Below are 27,596 nucleotides of genomic sequence, written 5' to 3' on the forward strand. Positions count from 1 at the left end.
AAATAACAGGTTGAGTCCAAAGCCAATACCATTACTTTGTTCTGAGGGCTAAGGGTTCATCAAATGATTTACTAAAGACCTGAGAGCAAAAACGCCTGTCAAGTACAAGCTGCTGTTGTTGTTCTCTTATGACAAAACTTGCTATCCCTGTGCATGTCTTGATGAGATTCAGAAAGATGAAGTAAGAAGAAACTCGGTTTCCTTGGCTTGAGGCCACTAGAGAATACTGTCCTACTTCCCCCCTCATTTAAAAAGGTAAACTGTGTTCATTATATAAACTTTGGAAAATGTATAAAAATTCACAGAAGAATAAAATTTACCTGTAACCCCTCCATACATATACATTTAGCATAAATTTCTAGAAGTGGAATTGCTGAGTCACAGTATAAATATTTTAAGGCTTGTGATAATGATGGGTTTAAAAATATATATCAAAGAATACATGAAGCAATGTTTGTTTATTCCATCCCAGCCTTCAAGAGTTAGGTTGATGTTTATTGATATTACCTTTGTAATTAGAAAAAAGGATTTACAGTCTCAAATAGGTAGTTTTCATTTTCTTTTATAATTAAGCAAATCTTGAGTTAGATCATAGTATCTAATTTTTTTTTTTTTTGACACTTTACATCAGAGTTGCTTCTCCTACTTGTGAGCCCACTGCCACCACATGCTGTTACTAAGCTGTTGTCTCAGCATCAAACCCACCCTTTATTTTTCTGCTTCATGACACCAGGATTGGCACTCTGCAAACCATGTGGAATCTAGGCCAAACTCCTACTCTATAAAAAAATACCTAGCATTACTGATTTGGAATGCCTGGCTTTCGCCTGTTTGCTTTTCTTTTTTTCCCTGAGATTTCCCCATATTGCCACTATTAGTGAGAGAAAACCAGGTATCTCAGTGTTTTTCTCATATGAATGTTATAAAGACAAAACAGATAAACTCAATAGGCATCTTTTTCCTTCAGTTCCCAAGTTCCAAGCTGGAAGAAATGGTTTATACTAGTGCAGATCTTGAAACAGTTATTTAAAAATGATTTTAAATAATGGTTTTGGTATTTCTCTTTTTTTTAAATAATGGTTTTAAGTATTAATTTGATTCATTGGCTAAAGTAATATGTCTCTGGTCTTTATATATTGAATTTCAGAATTCTTTAAAGGTTTTGTTATGTGACCAAAGCAGAAAAACACTACCGCGTTGAAATAGTGAATCATAGCAACTGAGCTGTTGCTCCTCAGCTCATGTAGCTCTCAGTAAAGAGCATTCTGTGCCAATTAACCTGACCCGCTGTGTGCCAAGAAACTGTTCTTGTTAAGTATTTGATTGGAAAATGAATGCTTATATTCAACAGAACTCATATTTTAATTAACATATTGTAAAAAGTTTTATATCGTAGAAAACATACAGAAGTGCAAAGAATTTTTACGTGGCAAATTTTTATACGGCAAACTACTGCCTTACTTATGTAAGGGGAGTTTGTTGATAAATACATTTTTGGTTTGAGAAAAAAAGATGCAGGCGGAGCTGAGAAAAGTGATTTCTAATACAATTCTACAGATGTGCAACGGGCTAGAAGTTTGTAGGGTGGAAAAAACTGCCTAGAAGTCACTGCTCACCATAGAGCCTCAACTAGGTGAAGAATCAGAGGGAGACCCAGGAATTCATCTCAACCCTCTCTGGTTGTGTTTTAGCTGCAACAAGCAATAACTAAGAAAAAGGTGCCAATGACTACAGAAACAGGATGCATTAGTCTGATTGCTACAGGTTGATAAACCTCAAGCATTCACTGAATTGCAGGGATCATTTATGCAGCTTAAAACATATTTGCTGTGCCTTTTTGGTGAAGTTTCAGAATTTTATGATGAAATAGAATACACAACTGTTAAAATTTTAAGCTCCTCAGCCACTGTAAACAAATAAAAGAATTGGTTGGCTAGGAAAAAATATTTGTAATACATGATAAAGGGTCAGTATCTCTAATGTACAAAAAGCCATAAACTGATAATAAAAATCAACCCAATAGAAAAATGACTAAGGCTATGAACAGGTAATTCATATAAAAGAAAATTCAAATATAAAAATATTCTCAATGTAGTCAAGGAAACAAAGCAATAATGAGATGATACTTCTACCCATCATTAACAAAAACTAAAAAGAGTGGTAATATTCAGTGCTGGTGAGGATGCAGGGAAATGACATCCAAACATTGCTGGGGAGAGTGTGAACTGCTACAATCCATTTAGAAAATGATCTGACACCACAGCAATCAGACAAGAAAAAGAAAAGGTATCCAAATTGAAAGGGAAGAGGTAAAATTGTCATTATACTCAGATGACATGATTCTGTATATAGAAAACCGTAACTGTCCACACACAAACTACTAGAACCGATAAACGAATTCAGCAAGATAGCAGGGTACAAGAATACCATACAGAAGTCGGTTGCATTTCTTTATACTAACAATGAAGTATCAGAAAGGGAATGTAAAAAAAAATACCTTTCAAAATTGCACTCCCAAAAATAAAATATTTAGACATAAACCTGACCAGGAAGGTGGAAGACATGCTGAGAACTACAAACCATTAATAAAGGAAACTGAAGATGATTCAAAGAAATGGAAAGATATCCCATGCTCTTGGATTGGAAGAATTAATATTGTTAAAATGGCCATATGACCCAAAGCAATCTACAGATTTAATGCGATCCCTATCAAATTACCCATGACATTTTTCACAGAACTAGAAAAAATAATCCTCAAGTCTATATGGAACCATAAAAGACCCAGAATTGCCAAAGCAATCCTGAAGAAAAAGAACAAAGCAGGAGGCATAACCCTCCCAGACTTCAGACAATACTGCAAAGCTATAGTAATCAAAACAGTGTGGTACTGGCATGAAAAGAGATATGGATCAGTGGAACAGAATAGAGAGCCCAGAAATAGACCCAAACACCTACAGTCAATTAATCTTCGACAAAGGCAAGAATATACAATGGGAAAAAGACAGTCTCTTCAGCAAGTGGTGTTGGGAAAATTGGACAGCCGCATGTAAATCAATGAAGTTAGAACACACCCTCTCACCATACACGAAAATAAACTCAAAATGGCTTAAAGACTTAAGCATAAAACAAACCATAAAACTCCTAGAAGAGATCATAAGCAAAACATTCTTTGACATAAATCATACCAATGTTTTCTTAGGTCAGTCTCCCAAGGCAATAGAAATAAAAATAAACAAATGGGACCTAATCAAACTTACAAGCCTTTGCACAGCAAGGGAAACTATAAAAAACCTGAAAAGACACCCTACAGAATGGGAGAAAATATTTGCAAACAATGTGACCCACAAGGGCTTAATTTCCAAGATATACAAACAGCTCATACAACCCAACAACAAAAAAAAGACTCAATCAAAAAATGGTCAGAAGACCTAAATAAACATTTCTCCGAAGAAGAAATACAAATGGCCAATAGGCACATGAAAAGATGCTCAACACTGCTAATTATTAGAGAAATGCAAATCAAAACTACAATGAGGTACCACCTCACACCAGTCAGAATGGCCATCATTAAAAAGTCTACAAATAACGTGCTGGAGAGGGTATGGAGAAAAGGGAACCCTCCTACACTGTTGGTGGGAATGTAAATTGATACAGCCACTATGGAAAACAGTATGGAGATTCCTTAAAAAACTAAAAATAGAATTACCATATGATCCAGCAATCCCACTACTGGGCTTATACCCAGACAAAACTGTAATTCAAAAAGATACATGCACCCCTGTGTTCATAGCAGCACTGTTCACAATAGCCAAGACATGGAAACAACCTAAATGTCCATCAACAGATGAATGGATAAAGTAGATCTGGTTCATATATACAATGGAATACTACTCAAGCCATAAAAACAAAACAATGCCATTTGCAGCAACACGGATGGATCTACCGATTATCATACTATGTGAAGTGAAGTTAGAAAGAGAAAGACAAATACCATATAATATCACTTATATGTGGAATCTAAAATATGACACAAATGAACCTATCTACAAAACAGGAACAGACTCATGGACATAGAGGACAGACTTGTGGTTGCCAAGGGGGAGGGGGTTGGTGGAGGGATGGAGTGGGAGGTTGGGGTTAGCAGATGTAGGCTATACTCAGATATATAACTGAATCACTTTGCTGCACAGCAGAAATTAATACATTATAAATCAACTATAGTTCAATTAAAAAAGAAAAGAAACGAGACAGAATTCCTTGAAAACAGGAACAAATGAGATTAACAGAGTGCATAACACACTGTAGATAAGAAATAAATGTTTACTGTATTGAGGGTACTAAGGAGTGCTCTAAGAGGTACACTGCCTCCAACTTGTCAGATTTTTTAACATTTTCATAATTGTTAAATGAGGTGGTAAAGAATTTTTTTAAAAAAGAAAAAAAGTAATCTGACAATGTCTATTAAGACTAAAATTAAATAAATCTTTTGACTTAGTCATGTACCTTTTGGGGGAATCTATCCTATAGGGGAAAAAAAGGTGGTTGCATGTAGGATATGTATACTCAGATATTTAAGGCAGCATTATCTAAGGTGATGAAAAGTTGGAAACACAGAAACTGTGTTTATTATGGTACATCCACACTTGGAATATTATGTAGTTCTTGAGAAGCAGACCTGGAGGGATGCCCATGAAATATTTCTTGAGAAAAGCAATTTCAGAGTAATTGCGCACTACATCCCCACCTCACCCTGCACACTGGGAATATGTGTTTGTATACATTTGGGCATGAATAAGGGTATAGAAAGATAAAAACGTGGGAAGTTCACATTGGTTATTTCAAGGAGTGGAAGGAGGTGGGAGAATATTATGAACTCTTTCTTTATACATCTTTGGATAGTTTCTCCTTTTTACCACAATCACACACACACACACACACACATATATATATATATATTTTTTTTTTTTTACTAAAAAAAGAATATTCTTAGAGGTCATGAAAGCCCTAATCTGAAGAAATGTTCAGGTAGGAAAAGAATAGAAAGCCTCAATCTCAGGAACATCTAAATGTTTGGAAGGAATTCTGGTGTTTCACCTTCCCTGTAAGCATCCCTCTGACTTACCAGGGTTAAGGTAAATTCAGCTATTTCAGTTCATTTCCCCCATTTCAAAATATTTCCCTTGGAATCTTTATAGGCTAGGGATTTTCTGAAAAAAACTATGGGACTTGTTAAGGTCACATGGTAAGTCCTGGTCAGGATAGCACGGACCACTCACCAGGCTGGGCCTGCCATAGAACTGTCGCTGTAGCCTGAAGTGTCTCAGAGAGAAGGCTCATCCTGTCAGTTCTGCTGTTGCTAAGAATCCTTGAGCAAGAAAGACATGCTACCTTCTTTGAACCTTGGTTTAACAAGTGAGGATTCTAAGATTCATTTATGTCCAAAAAGCAGTTCTGTGCTTAAATTGGCTTTGACAGGTGATCTTAAATATAAATCTGTATCCTTAACAGTTTGGTTACAAGGAGAGTGGGGCAGAAAACAAATGGCCTGTTTTAATTCTTTAGGTCAGTGACTCTCAAAGTGCTTTGACATGGTCCATAGTAAGAAATATATTTTGCATTGCGATCTGGAATATACAAAGGAAAAGTTTTATGAAATACCTTTACTAAATGTACCTTTACCTAAGACATTTTATGTTCTATTTTTTATTTTTTAAGAAAATGCTCGTTGTGATCCCTGCATTAAATTCAAGACTCACTGATGGGTCATGGTCTGCAGTTTGAAAAACACTGCTTTAGGTCATGCATGTGGCAAAGTACATTATGAAGGTGGAAGAAAATCAGCAGAGCCTGGCAGTTGGGTTTTTGTTTGTTTTGGCAAGTCTGTAGACATTTTTTTTTTCTGTTTCTTTCTCCCCACTCCCACTCCATCCATTCCCACCCTCCCCCCGGAACTCCCCCAGTTGACAAGCCCTCAGGGAGGCCCATGGAATCTGTCCCCATAGGATCCTCAAGTTTAAAGGAAAAGATTCCTGAGGCTAATTTATTCCCTGGTATGTGCGTACGTTAGCTGGAGGGATAGGCAGAGCAAGGACTGAAGAAATTACTCTCTGTCAAGATCGGTCCTGAAGGTCACATGCCCTGGGACGCTTGGGTCACCGTGGCTTCTCACTGTGTATCCCTAGAGAACTGCACAGAGCTTTTTATGGATATCCTTTGGAAAAGTTGTTCCTCACCTCTCCACCCCCTGGATCAAACCAGCAACCTCCAAATAAGCAGTGAAGAGCATAAACAGCTTTTGCTGAAGGCCAGGAGGAACATATCCACCGGCTGCATTTTTGCTTTTCACTGCTCCTGCCTCCCCTTTAAAAAAAATAGTTTACTGAGGTAAAATTTCACCCCTCCCTTGAACAGACGTTCTGGCTGTAAAGGACAGTAATAGCACAGCTGGTGTCATCTCTGCCCACCCCCCTGCCCCAGGGAGGTTTCAGAGTCACCCTGACACCGCTCCTGCCAGATGGCCACATGGGGGACCCAGAGGTTAGCAGGTGACCCAGCCTGGGTCAGAGCCCTTCAGTAGGAATTCTACAAAGCAGCAGGGAGAGGAGGCGCTTTCTTTCCTCTGGGGTCTTTAAACATTATAATGTGACCTTGGAGCTGTCAGTGACACTATGGCCTATAGCATGGAGGAATCTTTCTGAAGTAGAAGGAAAAAATGATACCCTTACATTGAGATCAAAGAGCCAAGAGTTAGAGTTCTGACCCCACTGTGTACCTGGATCCAGCTGCCCTTGAGGCTAGAAGCGTCCCCCCCTCCCTTTTTTTTTTTTCTCCTTTGCCTAAACTAGTGTGAAGTGAGTTTCTACAACTTGCAACAGAAAGAGTTCTGACAATGGGAGCCAAAATCCCTCCTGGAGTTCTAGAAGTTGCTCCTCTGGTCAGACACCAAGCACACAAGATAATCAGGAGAGACCATCATCCACCTTAGAGCTTGCTGGAGAAGCAAAGCAGCTGAAAAGGGGCTTCTTGTTATGCCTTTTAACTGAAACTAGATTTCCCTTTTGTTAGCATGAGTTTGATGATATTTACCCCACAGACTGTTGTGAGACTTAAGTCAAAAGGTATAAGGGCAATAATGTAAAATAATGTACAGTATGACTGTGAAGTATTACTTGATCTGGCAAACGAGTGTTTTCTCTTCCCTTCTACAGACACACTAAGAATATGTTGTCTTTCAAATATGAAGATAGCTATACAAGATAACCGCTCCTCAAAGGGAAACATGTTCAGGAACAATAGCTAACATCTCCTGAGTGCTAATTATGTACCTGACAACGGGCCAAGTGATTTAGCTGCGTTACTTGTAATCTTTACAAGAATTCTATGCCATGTTCATCATGTGGAGGAAAAACTGACACTTAGAGCATTGTTTTTCAATCTAGGGTGGCTTTTCCCCCAGGGAACATCTGATAATGTCTGCAGGCATTTTTAACCGTCACAGTTTGTGTGTGTGTGTGTGTGTGTATGTGTGTGTGTGCGCGCGCACATGCGCACCTGCTACTGGCATCAGGTGGGTAGAAGCCAGGGACGCTGCAAAACTACTCACTGTGCACAGGGCAGCTGCCACAACAAAGAACCATCTGGATCAAAATGTCAACAGTGCTGACGCTGAGAAATCCTGGCTTAGAGACAAGCCAGCCAACCCACCCAAGGAACTCACAATCTTACCTTGTAACAATGTTACACTGCGACACACATGCACACACACACACTCACACTCACATATGCACACCCACACACACACTCAGAGGGTGGGATGGGTGTTTAGCATCATAGTTCTTCCAGCTCCTAAGGCTCCCTGCTCAGGGACTGTTAACAAAGGCAGGGCAGGGACTATTCTGGAGGTCAGTAAAATTGTTTGATAGATCCAGGACAGGTGTCTGGAACACTGTCGGAAGGCCTTGAGTTTAAGGAACAGCAGGCACTGGACTGGCTGAGGACTTTAGGCTATTACTACCCTGTGCAGCATAAGAGGAGCCGGTCAATCTAGGCTATCTTCTGAAATCTAGGCCACTGACCTTGTTCCAGATGAGGACAGGGGTTGGGATTCCGATGACCTCGCAGCTCAAGTACACCTGGGCGCCAGTGACATTCCAGATATCCTTGGGGGGTGTCACGATGGAGGGACCTATAAGAGAGGGCACAAAGTCAAACCATCCTTTTAAGCAGTCTGTAACATCCGTCAGCGTGCTAGTAATCTAAGTATTACTAGGAAGCAAATACCTCATTATATTTAGGAGGCTATCCCCTCTGTTGATTACCTGAAGCCAATTTCAAAGACCAGACTAGCTTACCCCAGCCACCAGCAGGAGTTTAAACTATACTTTGGCGATGCATACATCTTGACAGTCAAAAAACAATTAGGAAGAAAAGCATATTCCTTACAAAATTTTCTTCTCCTACGAATCATGCTTAAATGAGTTTTAATTTACCAGCTGTTTTGCTTATCTGCGACTTTCCAACTAATATAGTGAAATTTTACTCCCAAAATAGTTAATGTTTTTCTTTTTTATATACCAGTATTTCTGTTTGGGGGGAGGGGCAACAAACAACCACTCCTTGGTTAACGTGCTGGACACTCATCACATCCACTGCTAATTCACAGTGCCTGGTTTCACGCACCAGGGGCCTTCAGAGAGTCCGTGTTAGACGGAAGGAGAGCCAGGAGCCTGGGGTGACAGCGCACTACTTCCAGAACCGAACCTGGCCTGAACCCAAAGCTCGACGCCATTTCTTCAAAGAATGAGTTAATTATTCCCTCTGAATTTCAGCTCTCCACTGCCTTGGGTCTTCCAGCTGAATAAAATATCTAACTTTAGGGTCATCTTGCATCACAGTCCTGGGAAAGGGACAACCTCCCCTTGGGGCCTGGAAAGTTTTCTGGCATAAGCAGCATTCAAAGGGCATGAAGTCTCCCCTTTTGCAACAGGCTATTTCCAGCCCACGATTAACTTCTTGAAACAGAAAGGAAATGATAACAGCATGTAAGATTTTTCCCACTCATCTAAAGTATTGGAAGCTGATTTTTTAAAAATCCCTCAGGGTAGTTTTATTTTTCCCCTTTGTAAGAATGTGCAAAACAAAGTTTTGAAAGCTCTAAATATATTTCGTGTTTCCTTCCCTCTAAACCCTAGGTCTGAAAGGAAGCGTCTATCTTGGCCAGGGGTCTTGGCTTTTCTGTGGCAAACATGGACGTGGTAAGCACAACGGTGCTGTGTTTATGTGTGTTGCTGGCTCTGTCTCCGATGCTTCCTCGTCTGTCCTCACCAACACAAGGCCCCACAAAGGGCAGGGCAGGGCTGGGCCTCACTGCATCCCAGGCTTCCTCCAGGGCCCTGGGACCCCAAGAACTTGGACACCACAGAACCAGATCTGGCTCACCTCTGAGGGCCCCGAGAGACTGTCCTCCTTCCCACACATGGACTTGGTGGGATGACCTCCAAGCTCGGGGGGTCTCAAGTGAGTGTTCTGAGAAGAATACACCAGTGTTCAGAGATTGGAGGGGCTCGGGAACAAAGCTGCCTCTCACGTAGCAAAACCACATGAGGAATACAAGATTCCTGTGAGATCTGAGTGCCTCAGCCTTGTGACAAACCACTTATTTCAACTCGCAGCCATCTCTCTACAGGCAGAGCAGGGAGCAGAGTTATCCATCTTTGCCAGGGGCAGATTCTGGAGAGCACACGGAAGAACTCCAGCCTAATTTTCTGTCACACATCTTGAAGACATGCTATGGATTCCTCTGACAGCCTAATTTTAAAACTAAGATATTCTTTTTTTAAAAAATTTTATTTATTTATTTATTTAGCTGCAACAGGTCTTAGTTGCGGCACATGGGATCTTTTGTTGCGGTATACGGGTTTCTCTCTAGTTGTGGTGCATGGGCTCCAGAGCGTGCGGGCTTAGTTGCCCCACGGCATGTGGGATCTTAGTTCCCCGACCAGGGATCGAACTGGCGTCCCCTGCACTGGAAGATGGATTCTTAACCACTGGACCACCAAGGAAATCCCAAACTAAGATATTCTTTATTTTACTTATTTATTTATTTTTGGACACACTGCGTGGCTTGCAGGATCTTCCCTGACCAGGGATTGAACCTGGGCCACCACAGTGAAAGCCTGGAATCCTAACCACTAGGCCACCAGGGAAGTCCAAAACTAAGATATTTATAGTTTTAATATAGTCTGATTTATCAAAATTTTCTTTTATGATTAGTGCTTTTTGTGTCCTGTTAAATTTTTTTTGCGTAGTCCATGGCCCTAAAGATCTCCTGTTTTCTTCTACAAGCTTTATGGTTTTACCTTTCACATTTAGGTTTGTGGTCCAGCTTGAATTAATTTTTGTGTATGCTATGAAGTAGAGGTCAAAGTTCATCACTCTCTCCCCAAAGGACAACCAACTGTTTTGGCATCATTTGTTGAAAAGACCATCCTTTTCCTACTGAAAGTGGTGCCTTTGTGGTAAATCCATTGATCATATATGTGTGAGTCTTTTTCTGGATTCTCTATTCTGTTCCATCGGTCTATGTGTCTATCCTTGTACCAACAAACATGGTATGATTTAGAATTAAATGTAATAAAACTGAAGCACTGAATGGAGAACAGATCTGTTTCATCTCCCTGCAATCCTCTCCTTATTCCATGAAGCAGAACATTTCAGGAGGAGCAAAAATTCTTTAAAAACATCTGAACCTACCCAGGAATACTCTGGATGAGAGCCATCACCAGGGCGTTCAAGATTAGGACGAATCATGCTGTGAGTTCCTCTTTCTCTCTCCCAACTCTTGAAATACATATAAAACCTTGGGTGGATGGGCTGAGTCAATATTTGGACCATCCCGAGAACATAAATAATTTTGTCAATTCTGCTACCAGGCAATGCCTAGAATTCAACAAGATTTGCATACCACAAAAATATGTATTACTCTCTGACCCCTGTTGAGTTGATGGGGTGGAGAGGCAAAGGAAGGGCCATCAGGACCAGTTTGCTGCACACCTACAAAAACCCTTGCTACTTCAGATGTCCTTGAACAAATGTTGACCCACAGAGACACCAAGTGGACACGTTCTGTATGGAAGTGAAGGATGGTGAAAATATGTGGGGCTGATACGATGACAGATCCAACAGCACTGCACCCCGTCCCCACCCTAAAGAACCACCATCCCGCATACTCCATTGACAAGCAATTTCACTGCCAAAATCACCTCAAATTGCACGTGTACCATGCAATTCAATTCCTGAAGGTTCTGTTCTACCTCAGGAGAGCAGCTGACAAAATGACTCTTTACCAAAATAATTTCTAAATCTTTCCACGTTGCCTTTTTTCCAAGAAGGCCAAAGCAGGTCCAGAATTATTTCTGTTTTTAAGGATAAAATAACTTTTTAGTTCATTCTGAGCTCATTTTTGGGCAGAAAGCTCAAAATCAGCCCTTGAGGCCAAGCCAAGGGTAACAACATTGCCATCTAAATCATGCACAGTGTTTGGATTCCACTTAAAACAAGTCACAGAATATTTAAATGTATAGAGACAAACACCAGAATAGGTTCAATTATTTATTTATCCTTGCCTTTGTTCCAGTAAGGACTTCAGGCTGCACAAACATGTGTCTAGCAGACATCCTGTACAGATTAACTGCCCACTGCCTCTCTCCTCCCCTTCCCCACTGTGGACAACTCCAGGCAGCAACCAAGCTGTCACAGTGATGCCTGGTGGCTGATGTGGGGAGAGTCCATCCCAAGACTTTCCCCATCTCCAACTCACCCTATCTTTCTGTCTCAGATGAATGTCCCCAAACCAGGCTACTCCATGTTCCATTCTTACCTTTCTCAACTCAGTTCTCATTCAATTTCATTCGATCTTTCTCAGCTCTCTAAGTTTGTTTTCTTGCTCCCTTATTTTTTATAAGTCTTGCCTGGTAAACTTAGGTGGTCTCTTCCTTTTAATCAATCCTTGAAGAGAAAGAGGAAGAAAAAGAAGGGAGGGAGGGAGGAGGTAAAGGAGAAGGAGAAGAAAGAGAAAGTGAAATAAAGAGAGCCAGGTCCTGAATGAAACTGTGTAAGGAAGAAGAAAGTTTTAAGTTTGGAAGAAAACTAGAATTCAATTTAAGGAACCAGTGCTACCTTAAAACTACCTGGAAGGAGTCAGATTCTCCTATGGAATGCCCACCTAAGTCTACATCCTCCCCCTCAGACACTCTTAATTAAATTCTAGACAAATGACCCACAGACCACAGATTGCTTATTCAATTATAACCTAAAATTAGCTATGGTCTGAAAAATCACTAAAGATATAGAAAAGGAAGAATTGTCGATGGATTTAAATTTGGAATACTTCAATTTGATTCTGAAGAGGTAAAGAAGGGCAGTTCTCACAAAACACACAAATGCCATGAGAAAAAGACACTGAAATAGAATTAATTTTGAACTTGACAAGAAATTGATTCAAACTGATCTTACATAAAATTGTAGGAGGGAACAGAGTTAAAATTTGTTATCCTATAAAAAGCATGGGAATAATATAAAAGAAACATGTGAACAATTTCCTAGTCTCTTACAGAGCACAAAACACTCCCCAGACATGACCTGAGATGCCCTCACCATGTTACCATTAAAACAAACAAACAAACAAAAATACCCAAAGCACTTTTGGGAAGAGAACACTTGGCTCTGGATCCTTGTCTACTGCTTATAGCCAAGAGACCTTGGACAAGTCACTTACCCATTTATACAGAAGAAACCAGGGCAGGTCTAAGAATTTTCTTTTTGGGTTGGAAGTGAATGTACCCATCATGAATGTCTCCTAGAGCACAGTCATATGGCATCTTTGACATCCATGAAGTTTTGAGGCTCCACTGCCTGGTTCTGGGAGCTCTCATTCCCTACAAGTCAGTCCAATGCACCACCTCATCTACCTAAATGCACTGTACATGACTCATAACAAAGTTCATTCTCCCAGTGATGAAAAAAACAGAGCTTGATTATAAAGGTATTAGTGGCTACCTAGTTAGCCAATTTTTTAATCTGGAAAAACTGCACAGAAGATGTTAGGAGAGGTCATGTTTTGGAGCTAAATATACATACTCCATTGAAACTGGGAAATGGTCAAAAGTCAAATTCTCCTTAACAGTCAATTTTTGTTCAATTTTGTTGATATCCTATTCAACCACATTTGTTTTCATTGCTGCTTTCCCATGATCTCTCCCATGTTTACCCTACAAATTCACTCTTCTTTCTTATTTCTACCAAAACTCATTCTCTGCTCCTAGCATTCACGCTCACTCTCTCATTACATGCTTATTACCACTTCTAGACCCTTTGCTTATGCTGATGCACCTGCCTACTTGGGATGTCCTCCTTCCTCTCATCTATTATCTATGCCCTACCCTTTATTTGGAGCTCTAAGGCTGAAGTTTCATCTCCTTTTTGACTTTTTTTTTTTTTTTTTTTTTACAGCTCCAGTTTGCACTTATTTCTTCTCTGAAATCTTGTTGAGTTCAGGTTTAGTGCCACACAGCTTAGTGCATCATTATTCTCTATTGCTTTCCTTAGCAGGGCTAATTGAAGATGCCAGTGTCCTGATAGAGTCATAACTGAGCCAGAAACTCTGGAATCAGATGTACTTCGTGTTCACTGGGAGGAGGGACAGACCAGATTGTATGTAGTGGAAAAAGGGCAGCAGTAAATTCAGAACATAACATGACTAGTCATACGGAACTAAGAAGATAGCCACTATCTTGAAAATATACCAGTGTACACATTTGCCAAGGTACCTAACCAAAGTGGTGCTATAGTCACTTCTCATTTATCAACTGGAAGATTATTCACTGTGACTTTCTTTAATCTTCCACTTGACTTCCTCTTGCCATAAACAAGGTTTCTTGACTACTGCCCACTCAACAACCAATTTGTATACAATCAGGGGTGTAAAATAATTTAAATATATATTAGCCAAGAAAGTTCCAATGAGAAGGGTAGATCTGCTGTGGGGAAACGATCATCAATCAACCTCACATCAAAAACAGGGTTTCTGCAATATGCTGGGTTATATTATTCACATTATAGCTCTCACTGAGTACTTATTAACATGGCTAAGAGAGTCGAGTATAAAGACTTCTCCAAGTTATGGTAGATTTGCAAACCACACTCATCTTGTCTCTTAATGATGCTGGGTCCTAAAATAGCTCACAGAGAGTATGTGCATTCATACCAAAAAAGGAGGGTTTAAGAACGAAGTGAGACACCACATATGGAGATAGAGTTCAGACAACTTGGCAAAAATCCCCAGATTGGATTCCGATAACACATTGAAGGGAAAAGCACCAAACAAAAGTACAAAATGGGAAAAGAATAGTAGGAAGGCACTATGGCCAAGAGGGGGAAGGGGATGAAATATGTGGAAACTTCCTGATATTAAATAAGGGGAAGCAGGAGCTGTATGGCTAATTAAAGGGCAGAGCCATCTGCCAAGGCAAGTCATTTCGGGAACTTCTAGAGGTGCGGTGATACAGCAGCTGACCCTAGGTATGAGAATCTGGCACACGGTCTCATGGGTATCAGCTGAGGACAGTAAGGGCAGGAGAAAAAAGTACTAAATCTTAAGCACCATAGGCCAGATTTAACTTCAGGGTTTTTGTTTAAGGCAAAGTCATCTCGTTATGGTTGCTACTGTTGGTCATTTACATTTTAGTGTGAGTGAAGACCCAAAAGTTTATAATGATGGGGTTCTCCCAAACACTGCTGGGGGTAAAAGTATGTAAGAAATGCTTCCTCTTTTTTGGATACAATATATTGAGGTGGGATGGGGAGGCTTAACACATACAGACTGAGATTAAAATGCTAGGAAGGTAATAGACTGCTCTACCACTTCTGAGTTATGTGACACTGAACAAGTTATTTAACCTTTCTCAGTTTATTCATCTGTGAAATGGGATAATACCTAAGTCATTAGATTTTCAGAAAGATCAAACAAGATACAGCAATTAGCACAGTACCTGGCATGGGGTAAACACTCAGTATTAATGTCTGCTTTTATTTCAAAGTAAATCCTTATGACTGGAGCTAATACAAATTGCTTCTTCAGAGAATGGAGATGACACATCGTTTGGAGCTGGGGTGGCTGGCAAAAGGAGCTGGTATCTGAGCAGTCCCTGAAGTTCAGAAGTAAACTTTCTCTCAAGGAAGGTTTTCAACTTCAGAGACCTGCCTGAGCAGAGGTGTGGAGGCAGGAAAACACCAGCTGGCTGGTGGGACAGCAAGCACCCCAGTGCGCTCGGGGAGAGCGTAGCTGAGATTCGGGTGTGGAGCACACTGGAAGGAGGAGGGGGGGACACTTTGTGGTCCATTGCGTCTCTAAATGTTGGAGAGATGTGATTCAAGTGGCATTTCAGGAGATGACTTTGGAGGCCTTTGCGGCAGGACTGGGACAGGGTGGGGATTAGAAGCCTAAATCAAGGTGGTAGCAATGGGAACAGAAAGGAAAGAGGCAGATTTGAGAGATTATTCAGGAAGAACCAACACTACCTGGGAACTGACTGGATATGGGGAAGAGGGAATGAGTCAAAAGCTGTGGGCTGGGTAAGAGGAGGCTGTGACACCACGGACAGAAGCCAGGGTGTCTGTCTGAGGAAGGTCTTGGATTGGAGAAGGGGGAAAGGATGAGTTTGGGCTTAGATTTGCAGATTTGGGCAATGAGGAGGTGCCAAACCCCACAGAGAGAAAGGAAACAGACTGGGGGACCAGTGGTACCAAGGTAAACACTGTCAAGTTTACACTTTAGCCCTGGCAGGCTGGGTGGGTTCCTGGGTATGGAAGGAAGACAGCTTTGGCTCACTCTCCCATGGACAGCTTCTCTGGAGGGAATTCCATCAGCTCGCTGCTGACACCCAGCCCATTCTCACCCCACCCCATCCCAGGTAAAGCAGGGGAGTAGACAGCTAAGACATTGCTTAGCAACCAGCCACTTATCTGCAGGGGCAGTTCATCTGAAAGCAGACTGTCCAGTATGATGCAACCCTGGTAACGGCATACACAGATCCTGTGAATTACATTTCCTGGCTGACAGCTAGTTATCTCTGGGTTAATGAGACACCCCGTTTTGGCTCCAATCTTTGATACTGAAAATCTTCTTAGAGTGTATTAATCTTTTTTTTTTTTTCTGTAGTAGATATCATAGTGTTCAGATGTGTTTCTATGATTGTGACTCTTGCAATGTCTCAGAATTATCATAAGTTTGAACTGACCATGGAACATAAAAAGAAAGTTGCTGTTTCTTATAATTTGTTGCTTGCAAACCAATCTCTTATTTGATGATGTCTTCTTATTCTTTTCCCCTAACAAGTATGGACCCAGCACAAAATGATAGAATAATAACCAAGGGTCTGACTCCAGGCTGAGGTTCCCACCCACAGGTGATTCTGGTACGTGTGGTCTGAGGTCATCCTTGGAGCAACGCTGCACTAGGTAAAATAAATCCATGAAGAATTTAAAGCCAAGTTCAGATGTGTAAGGTGGAGAGATCACTCTGGTGGCCATGTGGTGGCTGAGCTAACCTGGGGCTGTGTCAGCAACATCGCCAAGGGAGGAGCTCACGTATCCAGCAAAGCTCCCACGGAGCTGGAATAGCTAAACTACCATCACAACACCGGCATGACTGATGTCCACACAAGTTACATTAGCGGGCTACATCTTTATGTGGTTTGAGCATATGCAAGAACTGACTTCCTACAGAGTACCTTTATGAAGGGAAACTCCCTAGTTATGTGGGTGTATCTTGTTCATGCTAATGGAGCCTTGGAAATACTTTTTTGCCCCACATTTCATGGGCCTGTCCTATCTGGGCTATGACTCACCTTAAATCCAACACGTTAAAATTTTGGGGTCACTTTTTCCTATTCTGCAAGCACAGAACTGGCTGGGGAAGTTTCCACAGGAGGGCACTTATTGCCACCCAATTCTGAGCTTCCTAGAAACCCAGAGAGCAAGTTCCCCCAGGACACTTCATCTTTGAGTCCCTGCCTTCCCTACACACCCCCAGTGCCTGGCATCGTCAGGCACCAGAAGTGTTTCCTGAACCGAGCTGTGAGCTGTAAGGGGAAGTCGTCCAGAACCTGGAGGCTCACCCACCCTCAAAGCTTAGTCTCTGTCCGTAGGCCCCGAGCTGACTAACAAGGGATGTAGTCCAAAGAAAGAGATGCTCCTGAACCCTGCCCCTAGGGGGAAGGATATGAGGGACCGCCAAGTGGCCTTCAACTTCAGGAGGGTTGGACTTGCTAAGCCTAGTGCCTAGAATGTTTTGGAAAGCTGAAGAAGGCTGAGGCCTGAGCTCCCAGGAGGCCCTGGGAGGATGCTACCATGGGGCCACTTCTGCTGTTCCCTGTCTACTAGACAGCCTGGGCTCCAGGGAGCTTCCCACCTGGGGTCTTTAGTAGAAGACTAAAGCTCTTCAGCTCCCTGAGAACTAGATAAGCCCTCAATTCCACTTTGTCCAAGGAAGAGATTTACATTGTAGGAAGCCCAGTAAATCCCTCAGGCCAGGCTGACCACCCTGGAAGCAGACTGTGGGGATTGACAGTGCAGTACCGGGTCACCCTTTTAGATTAGGAATTATCAAAAAGAGGAGATTTGTTCAGTCTCTGGAAGGTTATGTAGGTTGGAAGAGATCTCGCAGAGGGGCATCTGCAGGAATAACAGGCACCAGACACACAGCCAACAGGGCAAGCTCCAGCCACCCGGGACCCAGCCTCTAAGAAGGATGCTGTCTTGCAGAGGCTGCCAATCCTGGCTGCACACTGGGCTCCTCTGGAAGTGGTTAACTAGTACGCAGGCCTGGGCTGCATTCCCAGAGTTTCGCGTTGGTCTGGGCGTTGGTCTGGGTGTGGGGTCTGGCACTGGAATTATTTTTTTTCAACTCCCCAGGTAGAACCACTCAATTAAAACACGGCTTCAGAGCAGGAGATGCTCAGATGATGAAGACAACACAAAGGTCGAAAGTCAGAGAGGAGAAGAGGAGGACAGATTTGGAGAAACATTGTTCCCAAGTCTTTCCAGGGAGAGGCCGAGGACACTGGGAGGTGCAAGCATTTAAGGAGAAGAGAGGAAAGTTCCAGGAGCTGGAGTGAAGGGTATAGATACCCGATAACCTTCTTACTGTTACTATTATCGCTCTAGCTCCATGGGGGGACGGTGGGCCATGTCTGACCTCCCCCCCTTTGTCACAAGCTTTGAGTTGCCTGCTCTCAGAGTCTCAGTAGTTCTCCTTCTGTGCCGTTTTCCATTTTCCTAAAATAAAGCATTTGGTTCACATCCCCAGCCCCGCCCCTGCCCCTCTCCTGCCCTCGGAATTCCTACCCTTGATGGCAGTGCCAGAGATGGGGCTCTGCGTCCGTCTGGAGTCTGTGGGTCTCATTTAAGAGCCCACTAAATCCGGACCCTTTGCCTTTGCTCATTCAGAGTCAGATCGCCTCTCTGCTAAGACGCGTTCAGCTCGGCTTTGCGAGGGCCTGGAGCCGCATTAAACACAAGGGATCTGTGTGAGGCACGGCCCCCTCCGTCCCCCCCAACCATGAACACAGTGCAGGGCATGCCGTGCCTGTGCCTGGCTGGCATTTTTACCCGGTGATGTCTTCGCCCGTCAGGCCCCAGTCTCTAGAGCTCTCATGGTTACAGTTGCCTCCTTGGCCCAAAACCCCAGATATTAATCAGCCGCGCATAACGGCTCCCCCTGTTCTTTCTCAGTGTTTTCCCCTCCTTCACTTGTGCCCTCTGGTTATTTTCTGTACTCCTCTGTGATCTCCACAGACTTGAAAGCTCTCAGCTATTTACCCCAAGTCTCATCCTTTGTTTATCTCTGCTTTGCTGAGTGTTCTCAGATTTCCTCCCCACTTCCTAGTAGGATTTAGGTTCTTTCTCCCATGTTCTGCACTTTTCTAGCACTGCCCTCCAGGCTCAAACTGGAACAGAACGTTCCTCTTACCCGTGGGCTAATTCTTCTCGCGTGCGTCCTGAGTACTTACTACATTTGCTACTGTGTACTTGCTTTGTGGACATACTGTGTGTTCCCAGTATAACAAGACATTCTTTCTGAGTGCTGAGAGGAAATTCACATTACAGAAGGTGCTAGATGTGGATGCAGTGGACCATCTGAGCTTGGAAGAGCTGCATTGTTCAAAGAGGCTCAGAAGTGCCAAGTAACACTGCTCTGAAAATCAGGGAAATGGGCAGGTCTTCCTTCCTCCACGGGGGAGGAAGACCTCTCTAAGAGGAACTGGGGGACTTTGAATAAGGGTTTTGTATTTTTCATTAGTGAGGCAAGTCTTGCTTGCTCTTGTTGGGTGGAGGTTGACCTGGAGCCCACCCTGCTGGGTGTGAGCTATGAAAAGTGGGAACCAGACTTCCCTGGTGGTGCAGTGGTTAAGAATCCGCCCGCCGATGCAGGGGACACAGGTTCGAGCCCTGGTCCGGGAAGATTCCACATGCCACGGAGCAACTAAGCCCGTGTGCCGCAACTACTGAGCCTGCGCTCTAGAGCCGGCGAGCCGCAACTACTGAAGTCTGTGCGCCTAGAGCCCGAGCTCCACAACAAGAGAAGCCACTGCAATGAGAAGCCCTCGCGCCGCAACGAAGAGTAGCCCCCGCTCACAGCAACCAGAGAAAGCCCGTGCGCAGCAACGAAGACCCAACGCAGCCAAAAATAAATAAAAAAAAATAATAAATCAATTAAAAACAAAAAAAAAAAGAAAAGTGGGAACCAGGTAAAGGAAAGCTATGCTCCCTCATGGGCGAGTAGTTACCCCAGAAGGAGGGTCTCTGGGGACATAAAAATGCTCTTTGCTGCTCTTACTGGTATTTATAGGACCAGACAGCTTTACTTTGGCATCTTGATTATTTTCAGACAGTGATTATTTTTCTATAATTAGTGGTTCTTTTTCTTTTCTTCTTTTTTCTTTTTTTTGAGTTTTGTTTTCCTTGAGTTGTTAATTCCTCTTACAACACAGGAAAAAAAGGGGCTCTCATGGTTTCAATAGTAAACTGGGTTTTAAAGGTTAAGATACCGCATCTTTACAAGGACTGGGAGCAACTGCACGTGAAGCGTGCTATGGGGCCTGTCACAGAAACATCCTTTCCCTCTGCAGGTGTTTCTTCTAGGGCAGCCACCAGCTCCAGCCTTGGAGATTCTATTCTTCTGTTGTAAAGGAAAGTAATTTCCTTCCAGAGCAGTAGCTGGGATTTCAGACTGGGCACCTCTTTAGAGCAGCCATATGCATAAAAGCAGGAAACTCGTTCTTTACAAACTTGGGGAAGAAAATGTCCAGGATTTTCCCGAAATTGACATAGAAGCTGCGCTTTATGCCTCCTTAGTCCTTGCCTTTTGGGTACATTCTCAGGGGATCTCTCTAGCAAACGTGTGACCCCTTTAGCAAGCTGGGGGCTTCAAAGATGAGGCTGGTTCACAAGGGGATGATGCCTGCTCTGCCTGTGAACAAGGGGTGGAAGGCAGCCCAGACTTATCTAGTCCATGGGAAAGGATTATGGTCTCTGAGCCTGTAAATCAGTTAAACTGACACTTGAAGAGAAGAAAGTAGACTCAAATAGATAAACTGAGACAAGACCCCCGGGACAAGCATGACGCTGGTAATCACGAAACCTGCTTCCGCCCACACATCCACGGGAGCTTGGCCTCTGTAAAAACAGTCATGATCTCTGCAGCTGAGAGAGCTTAACCTCACTCACAGACAGTTCTGAATAATGCTTTGGAAAATAAGCAAGCAGCATTTTAACCTACACAGCAATAATGAGGAATAACAGATCCACAAATACTCCAGTATCAGCACTAGATAGCTTTCCCAATGTCATAACATGCTCAGACAATTAAAGAACAGATATTTTTGGAACATACTGATCAACAGATGTAAAACTGGGTTGGCCAGGGACTTCCCTGGTGGTCCAGTGGTTAAGACTCTGAGCTCGCTCCCAATGCGGGGGCCCCGGGTTCCATGCCTGGTCAGGGAACTAGATCCCGCACGCCGCAACTAAGAGCCTACATGCCGTAACTAAGAGCCCACATGCCGCAACTAAAGATCCCACATGCCACAACTAAGACCCAGCACAGCCAAACAAACGAATAAATAAATAAATAATTAAAAAAAAAAAAAACTGGACTGGCCAGTGGTTTAATTCCTATTAGTTAGGGGTTATCAAAAGAAAAATGTCATCCATTCATCATTAATATTCATTTCCTGTAATGAGAGCACTAACTTCTACTGTTGCCTAGATGAAGTTACTCCTTAAGGGAAAATCCCTATGGAAAAAGGTATAAAAGTTGAGAAAGATTCACAATGAAACTAACTAAATTGAATTTCAGCATTGTATGGCACTAAGCAGGTAAAAACAAGGAGTGGATTAATTCATTCAGGTCCTCCACAAACTAAGTGCTGTGCTGGGTGACAGGAGGAATGGAAAGATGATGGGGTTGGACTCCTATCTGATATGGATTTAGAATCCACAAAGTGTAGACTAGAATACAAGTGTAGAATCAATTATAATATGGAAGGAGTATGACTGGTCCTATGATATAAATATAAAAAGCATTCTGACTGAGTAGGTCAGAACTGAATTCGTGGAAGAGGAAAAGGGCTTTCAAAGTTAAAGGCAGTGGGTGGGGTTGGTAAGGAAATTCCAAGCAAGGGGGTCAGCCCACTCGAAGAGGTGAGATGTCGCTGTATATTGGCATTAGGGTTTACAGCCCACAGAGTTTTTATATCTATTACTTCATTTTGACTTTCCCAACAATCAGCTAAGCGAGTCATTTTACAGATAAAGATATTGAGGTTCACTAATGTTGAGTGTCTTGTGCAAAGTCCCCAAGCCTGGGAGTGGTGTGTCCAGGACATGAATCTATGTTTTCTGAGTCCAAACCCAGAGTTTTCCCTAGGCTCCTGTGGTGCCTCTCTACACAACCCAGTATTGCTGAAGTGTCCCTTCTTGCTTTGTTTTGTTGGAGGGTGAGGGGTTTGGAGAGAAGGAAAAGAAATCTTGAGAACTGGAGGCCAGACTAGATTGCAGCGGTTTTCAGTGTCAAGGCAAGGAGATTAGGTATGTCTACAAGTTATCATGAAGAAAAGAGAAACAAGATAATGAAAACATTAATGTCTTCTGGAGAAAAGATTACACAATTCTGAGAATCCTAAACAGAGGTCACGGCTCACCATTCACACTCTGGCCTGAAATGTTTCAGGGGTATTTTCTGAGGGGTTCTGGGTAAGCAGTTTGGACTTGGAACCCCAAACAGGTCAGAATTATCCTGCTCATACTGAAAGCTCAGCAGATGTTAACTCTACCGCGACCACATAGAGTCCTACCACATCTTAGAATAAAACAGTCTGAGAACGCCAGGCCTTTTCATTAGATTTGAATGGTTTCAATGAATGTTTAATGTGAAAATCAGTATTTGAAAATATGCTTCATGTTTTGTTTTGCAAATCATTAAGAAGATGCCATCTTCTTAGAAAGTACCTTATATAGGAAGGAATCCTATGAAAACTTTATATTTTATTTTTATAAATTTATTTATTTATTTTTGGCTGTGTTGGGTCTTTGTTGCTGCACGCGGGCTTTCTCTAGTTGCGGCGAGCGGGAGCTACTCTTCGTTGTGGTGCACAGGCTTCTCATTGTGGTGGCTTCTCTTGTTGCAGAGCATGGGCTCTAGGCGTGCAGGCTTCAGCGGTTGTGGTGTGTGGGCTCAGTAGTTGTGGCTTGCGGGCTCTAGAGTGCAGGCTCAGTAGTTGTGGTGCACGGGCTTATTTGTTCCACAGCACGTGGGATCTTCCCGGACCAGGGCTCGAACCTGTGTCCCCTGCATTCGCAGGCAGATTCTTAACCACTGCGCAACCACGGAAGCCCTTTTTTTTTTTTTTTTTTTTTTTTTTTTAAATAGAAAACTTTAAAAGTCAATGTTAACAGTTAGTAAACATTCATGGGCAGAGCCAAGCAATCCTTCTATTAGTGAAAATGCCTCCTCTTTGGGCTTAGATATGTTTCAGATTTACATCTTCATCCTGAGAAAAAATTTAACTGCCAGAAAGCGGAGAAGGGTTCGAAATGACTACATTTATTTAAACTATAAAATCCAGAATAAATAAGATCTGGCCCTGAGTATGTTCCCAGCCTCCTTTCTTGCCTCGTCCCTCCTGAACTCTGAGCTCCAGCCATAATGAACTTCAGTGTTCCTCAAATGTGTCCTGCTCTCCCTGGCCCCTAGCGTTTGGGCATGTCATTCCTTTTCCTGGAACATTCTCCCCATTTCCCATTCCTCCCCATCTTTGCCTGGTTAACCCCTAGATATCCTTTAGATCTCAGTTATCTTTTTGTTTGACAAACCTCCCTTGACGTCTTTCCTCATCCCCCTCCCCCTTATTTAGAATGGGGGCCTCCTCAAGAATATACAATGGGGAGGACAGTCTCTTCAGCAAGTGGTGCTGGGTAATTTGTACAGCCACACGTAAATCAATGAAGTTATAAGAAACCCTCACACCAGACACAAAAATAAACTCAAAATGGCTTAAAGAGTTAAACATAAGACATGATACCATAAAACTCCTAAAAGAGAACATAGGTGAAACACTCTCTGATCTAAATCGTACCAATGTTTTCTTAGGTCAGTATCTCAAGGCAATAGAAATAAAAGCAAAAGTAAACAAATGGGACCTAATCAAACGTATAAGCTTTTGCACAGCAAAGGAAACCATAAACAAAACAAAAAGACAACCTATGAACTGGGAGAAAATATTTGCAAATGATGCAACCAACAAGGGCTTAATTTCCAAAATATATGAACAGCTCACACAACTCAATAACAAAAAAACAAATAACCCAACTGAAAAACGGACAGAAGACCTAAATAGACATTTCTCCAAAGAAGACATACAAATGGCCAAAAGGCACATGAAAAGATGTTCAACATTGCTAATTATTAGAGAAATGCAAATCAAAACTACAATAAGGTACCACCTCACACTGGTCAGAAGGGCCATCATTAAAAAAAGTCTATAAATAACAAATGCTGGAGAGGGTGTGGAGAAAAGGGAACCCTCCCCTACACTGCTGGTGGGAATGTAAATTGGTGCAGCCACTATGGAGAACAGTATGGAGGTTCCGCAAAAGACTAAAAATAGAGTTGCCATATGATCCAGCAATCCCACTGCTGGGCATATATCTGGGGAAAACTATAATTCGAAAAGATAGATGCACCCCAATGTTCACTGCAGCACTATTTACAACAGCCAAGACAGGGAAACAATCTAAATGTCCATTGACATATGAATGGATAAAGAAGATGTGGTGTATAAATGTATACATATACACACACACACAATGGAATATTACTCAGCCATAAAAGAGAATGAAATAATGCCATCTGCAGCTACATGAATGGACCTAGAGATTATCATGCTAAGCAAAGTAAGTCAGAAAGAGAAAGACAAATACCATATGATACCACCTATATGTGGAATCTAAAATATGACACAAATGAACCTATCTATGAAACAGACTCACAGACATAGAGAACAGACTTGTGGTTGCCAAGGTTGGGAGAGGGGAGGGATGGACCGGGAGCTTGGGGTTAGTTGATGCGAACTATTATATATAGAATGGATAAACAACAAGGTCCTACTGTATAGCACAGGGAACAATATTCAGTATCCTGAGATAAACCATAACAGAAAAGAATATAAAAAAGAATGTATATATATGTATAACTGAGTCACTTTGCTGTACAGCAGAAATTAACCAACATTGTAAATCAACTATATTTCAATAAGTAGAACGAGGGCCTCCTTCCTCGTTCTTGTATGGCTCTATTTACCCTCATCACAGCAATTTCTCAGGGCTTTAACTGTGTCTTCGCACCCCATGAGACTGTGGGCTCAATGCTGGTAAGGACAGGCCAACTTCTCTCAAGTTCTATTCTGTATCCCAGTGCCTGGCACTGAGTAGATGATCAACAAACCTGAGTGCTGCGTGTACTGATGCTGTTACCAAAATATACACCAGGTTTTGTGCTTTCATGTAAAGGTTTAAGTAGCAAGGCTTTAGGAACCATTCCAAGAGACTGGCTTCCTTTGTTGTTATTAAAAAGATTTTGGGGGGCTAGCTAGTTATAACTACTTTTATTCCAGAGTTTGTACAAGGGCATGTTTTACCATCTGGGTAGAAATTTTGATTACTGTGGCTATTTAAAAATTGGTCTTCAGCTGTTCATAGGTACAAACAGGCCAATGTTTAGGGATGCTCTGTTGATGTTCCTGACCCAGCTACTCAACTAGAGCAATAAAATGGCCAGAGTTGCTGATGCTGTATTCTTATGCTTACATTAACATAGATCATATGTTAAAAATCTATACAAAAGTAGCAATTTCGTTAAAAAATTTAGATAAAACCCAGGAGACAAAAGATAAAGGCTGACTCTATAGCAAAATGCTGCCTTATTAGTCAGTTTATAAGATTTAAAAATTGGGGGTCACTGGTCAGACTTTTAGTGGGAGAAACCAGAGTGAAGTTTGGGGCAACTATTTAAAAGTGCAAAAGGGCAAGTCTATATTGACAAGCAATAATGTTATATTGGAAAAGATGGATTTAAAAGAAACAATCAGCAAAGCATAAACCCCAGTTCCCTAAACATGTTAAAAACATTTATGTGAGGTTTTAAGTGAAAAAGGTCCACTTTAAAGTCTGTTTCCAAGCGTGAAGGAAGAATTGCTGACTCCACGTGCAGAGGAAAAGCACCAGCTGACAGACAGGCCCTTTCGGGTGGAATGGTTGACAGGAGACAGTACTGAGATTCTCCTCTTGTGGTAAATAAATCCTACCCTATTAATACTTCCATGTTCTTAAATTATCATATAGCCAGTGACCTTTAGATGTAGAAGGACCCTAAGATCCATCTTGTCCAAATTCTCATGGGGGCGCTGGTTCAACATTTGCCTACACTCATTCCAGGATGCTGGCAGAAGCGGAACTAGAACTGTATGAATTCATCTCCTTATACTTGATTAATAATCAGAAAAAACATTATCTGTTCTCAATCAGCTGGCTGCCATTTAAACAGTGTGAAGCTGAGAGATTAGAAAGGCACTGAGCAAAAGCATTAAGCGTGAACAGCTGCATTTCCCAGGCAGAAGGGCGGCACACAGTTTAGTTGTGGGAGTATTTCCAATTTGCATGAATGGAACATGGACAAGTAAGATAAAGCTGGCTCCAGAAAAGTAATTCCCCCAATTTCCATGAGCCTGGGATTCGGGAAACTGCAGTCTGCTCTGGAATTCGGGGACATGACAAACGATACTGGGAGGAACTCCCTAGGTGACCTCAACCCACGCACACACACAGTCTTGTCAAGGTCCCAGGTGCTGGGCTCGCCCACGGGTTGTGGCTGAGACAGAAAAACAAAGAAAAAAAATGCTCCCCAAACACGCACATAAGCAAAAACTATCTTCCTGTGTTCTCTGCCAAGAGAACTGGAGCCAAAGAGGGTGAGTTCAAGAATCTGATTCATCCATCAAGACAAATCAACTCGGTCTAAGGAGGCTAGAAGGGCAATTTAGGAGGTAAACAAAAGTTGTTTCAGAAAGAGTCTTTGGAGAAAACACAGAGGCCATCCCTGGAATCAAACTCCATAGTGAAAACAGAAAAGGGCTCACTCTTAAGGCATGGAGTTCTGAACATGCCAACAGGTGGACATGTTCAAAGGGGCAGCTCCAGAGGCAAACAGCACCAAGATGTTAGCCCTCCTCCCATGTGGAGTCTGGGTTCTGAGCCAGCTCCTTGCTGAGCTGAAGAAGCATCTCTAGTGAAGAAGGCCTGATACCACTGTTCAAGTTCAGCAACAGCAAAGGAAAGCCATTTTGGGGAAAAGTACTTCCCCCTCCAGGAGTGCCAAGCTCCTGGGCTGGCCTGGAGCATCCACCCTTGCTCATGGTCAAAGCCACTACTCTTACCTGTATCACTTCTCTGGTTTGGCTGGCCAGTTGTTCCCCCAGTTCCCTCCCCCGCTACTAGCCCCCATGCCAGCCACAGATTGGAGTTTGTGTCCACATTCTCTTTCTCTTTGTCTCCAGGTATTACTAGAGTATCTGGTCCAGATCTTGTTCATCCCTTCTGCTTCTTGGGTCTCCCATCCCCTTATCAAATCCTCCCTTTTTATGTGGAGCCTAATTCTGCTCCCCTTGAATGTGGGCTAGACTTAGTGACTCCATTCTAATGAAAAGAATGTGGTGGAAGTGACAATATGTGAATTCTGAGACTAGGTCATTAAAGGCATTGCAGCTTCTTTCTTGCTTTTTCTTAGATCACTTGGTCTGGGAGAAGCCAGTTGCCATGTTGTTAGGATGCTCAAGCAGTGCAATGGAGATGTCCATGTGACGAGGAACTAAGTCCTCATGACAATAGGCATGTGAGTGAGCCAATTTGGAAACAGATTCTCCAACCTCAAACTTTCAGATGACTAGTCCCCACTGACATCTTGACTGCAACCTCATGAGAGACCC

General features: G+C 42.4%; 1 protein-coding gene across 1 annotated transcript in view; it reads right to left on the bottom strand.

Moving 5' to 3' along the window:
- IGFBP7 (insulin like growth factor binding protein 7) overlaps positions 1 to 27,596 on the bottom strand; it is a 75,222-nt gene that overhangs the window by 2,741 nt on the left and 44,885 nt on the right. The window contains exon 2 of the mRNA XM_061192338.1: positions 8,076 to 8,185. Within this exon, the coding sequence (XP_061048321.1) occupies positions 8,076 to 8,185 (110 nt within the window). The remainder of the gene's footprint in view (positions 1 to 8,075; positions 8,186 to 27,596) is intronic.

The sequence above is a fragment of the Eubalaena glacialis genome, chromosome 5 (assembly GCF_028564815.1).
Source record: "Eubalaena glacialis isolate mEubGla1 chromosome 5, mEubGla1.1.hap2.+ XY, whole genome shotgun sequence".
NCBI classification, from domain to species: Eukaryota; Metazoa; Chordata; class Mammalia; order Artiodactyla; family Balaenidae; genus Eubalaena; species Eubalaena glacialis.